The 4,023-nt window shown below is 59.3% G+C and overlaps 1 protein-coding gene across 1 annotated transcript; it reads right to left on the reverse strand.

The window, feature by feature from the left end:
• Nucleotides 1-2,157: 2,157 nt before the first annotated feature.
• NGA_2101800 (uncharacterized protein) lies at nt 2,158-2,602 on the reverse strand (the record flags this gene model as incomplete). Its single annotated transcript, XM_005854470.1, has 1 exon — nt 2,158-2,602. A coding segment is annotated over one exon (445 nt), but the record flags the coding sequence as incomplete, so codon positions are not given.
• Nucleotides 2,603-4,023: the final 1,421 nt, after the last annotated feature.

Raw genomic sequence — 4,023 nt, forward strand, 5'->3', positions numbered from 1 at the left:
TTCGTCATCTTGACAGCCTTTCCCACCTCTCGAGAGGATGCGACAAATTACACAGCAACCGCCGGTACCCTCCTTTTGCAGTTCATTATGGATATAGACTTCATCAGAGTCTTGTGGGAAGAATAAATAGTGGGGAAGACGGCTACACCACATCGACAGCAACCACTCGTAAACCTATCTCAAGTGTTTACCTGTATATCGACGCGTTCTGCAAGCTTCTGTGTTCAGTTTAAAAAAGGGGCCTTGCGATTCGAAACCTTATTTCTCTTGTGGTTTCTTTTGTCCCGGTGACTCTTTGCAAGGGTCACAATTAAAAAAAATATTCTTCTTTGGTCATACAACCGGTCATGCCTCAGTGTATTTTGTCCTTTATACACGCGTCCCACGAGTGTCGTGCGCTCGTTGACACTCCTCATTCTTCTTTAATTGCAGGCCCTTTGCCTTCCAATCCAATCTCTGCACGTGTCCCTCTCGCTTTGCTTTTGCCCCTTCACACCTCTTCAAATTTCCTCCTCACATTTCCAAGCCAGGAATTTCCAGCTCTTCAATGCGCCAATCTTCATGACTCCCATCTGGCAAATACCGGCGGATGATGATCGGAATTTTGCGGGCACGCAACTCCATCATGGCTATCTTCAATGGATCCGTCTCGGTACCCGGCTTGACCATGATGGGAGCGTTCATACTGATCTGCAATGCCCGTGTTCCCAAGATCCGAGCACGTTCATATTTGGTCAAAAAGCGCGTGGTAATCTTGACCTTGTTCGCTTTAGTAGAATCTGCAGCGTCGTGCGGTAAGATGGCAATAGGCTCCTTCTCATCACGGTCAGGAAGCCCCTCTTGCTCCTCTTCCTCCTCCTGCGCTGCCTCCTCCTCTAATAGATCCTCCTCTTCCTCGTCCATCAAATTGTCGTAGAGTGCATCGGCCTCATTGTCACTCATGGTCTTCCTTATGCGTGAGCGGTCTTTGACCCTGCAGGTGTGTGGTGGCGTTGCGTTTTGAGAAAGATGCGTACCGCGGGTTCTCGCCGCGCCTCCCTCGACCTCTCCCACCCGCCCACATCCCTCTCCCTTCAACCTCCCCACTACGCCAGCGCACCGCCCATCCGGCAATGCATGCATAGGCCTGCATCCACATTCCCAATATGTGCACTGGAATGAGTGCATGATTATTTTTTGATGTCCATGTTTGGGCTCGTCGAACCCCGTTGGCGGTCCAATTGACAGGGGGTCGGCGCGACGCTTCGCATCCCCTTGGTGCCGCCTGCGTTTCCTTTCAATTCTCTGATGAAATTAAAATTCTACCCATTCTCCTTCATCAGAGCCCCATGGGTGATGCATCGGAGCCTTTGGTTGAAACATCCTCAATATCTCGAGCGGAAATCGGTCCACATCGACCAAGCTTTGTGTCTACTCTCCAAGTTACTCGTACCGCTCGAAATGGGCTGCTTAGCCCTAGGCAGCGAGCCCTGGAGCAAGCAAGCGAGGACACAGATCTGCTGGACATGTCATCACTATCCCTGAACACAGTCTCCCCCCTCAGGGACGTGCACTTGGATCTCCCCTTCATTCTTGCCTGCGAAAAAATCTACAAGCAGTCAGTGGCCAAGGGCTGCCCATGCAGTGTGGGGAGGGCCCTGAGCATGAAGGACAGGGACGCAAGCAACGAGCAAGACGCTAATCTCACCTACGGGGAGGTGCAATTCAGGTCCATGGCATTCATCTTAGAGCAAATCCGGCAGAAATATGGCAAGCCTGGGCGCCGTGATCGAGGAGAGGGCGGGGACAAGGAAGGCGAGGAGAGGAAGGAAAGAAAAGAAGGGGAGGAATGCGGAGGAGTGATGCAAACACCGGGAGGGGGAGTGTTTTACGACATTGGATCTGGGACAGGCAAGCCCTGCTTTGCGGCGGCTGCCCTTTTCCCTTTCAAAAAGGTTGTGGGCATCGAAGTCTTGGGGAGTCTGGTGGAGGCCGCGCAGGAGACGCGAAGGGAGTGGGAGGAGCGGGCAGTCCCTGCCTTGGCTACCGTCCGCGGACACGTCGACAACAAAGAGGGAGAGGCTGCCGTCCGCGGACACGTCGACAACAAAGAGGGAGAGGCTGCCGTCCGCGGACACGTCGACAACAAAGAGGGAGAGGCTGCCGTCCGCGGACACGTCGACAACAAAGAGGGAGAGGCTGCCGTCCGCGGACACGTCGACAACAAAGAGGGAGAGGGAAGGGAGGCCGGGGCGACGCATGGGCGACAGACTCTGGGGGCCACGCGCGTGGAGTTCGTGCGGGGGGACTTCCGGGACTCGAACCTGTGCGACTGGCCGCGGGAGGCCGACGTCTGCCTCGCCAACTCCACCTGCTTCGATGCCGGCCTCATGCAGGCCCTGGCCTCCCAGGCGGCCGGCATGCGCCGAGGGAGCATCTTCGTGACGTTCACACACCGACTCCCCTGCCCCGAGGACTGGGAGGTGGTGGACGAGAGCCTGATGATGATGAGCTGGGGGGGGGCCACGGTGTTCACGCAGAGGAAGAAAACCGCCGGGACGAAAGCGTCCGGCTGATGAAGGGAAAGGGTTGAAAAGCTTCTCCGGAGCTTGTGAAATGCTATATATATTTCATATATTTGTATAAACGGAATAAATACCCATTCGTACTCTCCGAAGCAGGGAAAAGAAAGCAGTCCCAGTCACCACCACGTGCTCCGTGCCTCTTGGCCCCTCTCTTCTTTCTTTCCTTCCCCGTCCCAACTCCCGACCTTCGCTCCCTCTCCTTTCCTCCCCTCAGCTGGCCCCTGGCCGCGCATTTCCGAGCCCCCGCAGGCTCTTCTCCTTCTAACCCCTGCCCGCACCCTCCTCCCCCTCCCACCCCACCCTCCGGAGCTTCCCCCTCCTCGCCTCCTCCTCCTCCTCACTCAAGGGCCGGTGCACCAGACTCACGCCCCGCGCCGGCTTTTCCGAGACCGCCCGGTCCATCTTCTTCACCTTCAAGACCGCCGAGATCGGGCACAGGCTCGCCCCCCCCGCCTCCGGGTCCACAAGCAGCAGCACTTGCTGCTGCGGTAGCGTTCCCCGCCCCTGCGCCCCCTCGGGGCCCCCGACCCCCCCCTTCCCATCCGCCCTCCCCACCTCCAGATGGTAGTAGCGGACAGGCTCGAAACGCTTGCAAATCTGAACCCCCCCCCCTCCCTCGCTTCCCCCACGGAGGCGTGCCCCTGGCCCCTGTAGTACCCCGCTTTCACCGTCCTCCCCAAGCCCCAACCCTCCCCCTCCCTTCCCCCCTCCACAGCGAACAAAGGCGCTTCTTGCGCCGCTTCCTCCTCCCGCCCCCGCACCTCGTTCCCGAACTGCACCACCATCAACTCGCTCGCCCACTGGCCCGCGTCCGGCACCAACTCCGCCACCCAGGCAGGCTTCCGCTCCCCGGCCTCCCGTGGCCCCAAACCCTCCCCCCTCTGCGCCTCCTCGAAGCTCCGCGCAATGGCTGCCTCCCATCCTTCTTGCCGCGTCTCGTCCAGCACCTCCCTCCCGTCTTCTTCCCCCTCTTCCCCCTCCGCCCTCCCCTTCCTCCACTGTGCGCCCCCTCCCTCCCTCCCTTGCTGACTGTCGTACGTGACCGCCGTCTCGTACCTGGGCCGCAGCATCCATGGAGCCGCCACGTCGGCCGCGGTGGCCACGCCCTCCGTGTCCTCCCCCCCCTCCCGCCCTCCCTCCCCGTCCTCCGCCTCCCTCTTCTGCCTCCCCTGAAACAGCTCCCACTCGAGGAAGGCGGCGTCGTCCGGGTGGAGGGAGGGAGGGAGGGAGGCCCCGTTCGAGACTGGGGGCCTGCCACTTCTTCCGGTCGATCGTGTCGATTTCCACGCCCAGGGAGATGTCTGAGTGTAACGGATATTTGAATCTGCTAGCCAATGGCACCACCTCCCGGTACCTCACGAGGTCCCCCAAGTTCGCCAAACTGTCCACGGTCAGGAAGCGGGGCCCCAGAGGCACCTCCGGGAGGGGAAGCTGGAACTTCAAGTCCACCACGAAATCG

This window comes from Nannochloropsis gaditana (assembly GCF_000240725.1).
Source record: "Nannochloropsis gaditana CCMP526 unplaced genomic scaffold scaffold496, whole genome shotgun sequence".
In the NCBI taxonomy this organism is placed as follows: Eukaryota; class Eustigmatophyceae; order Eustigmatales; family Monodopsidaceae; genus Microchloropsis; species Microchloropsis gaditana.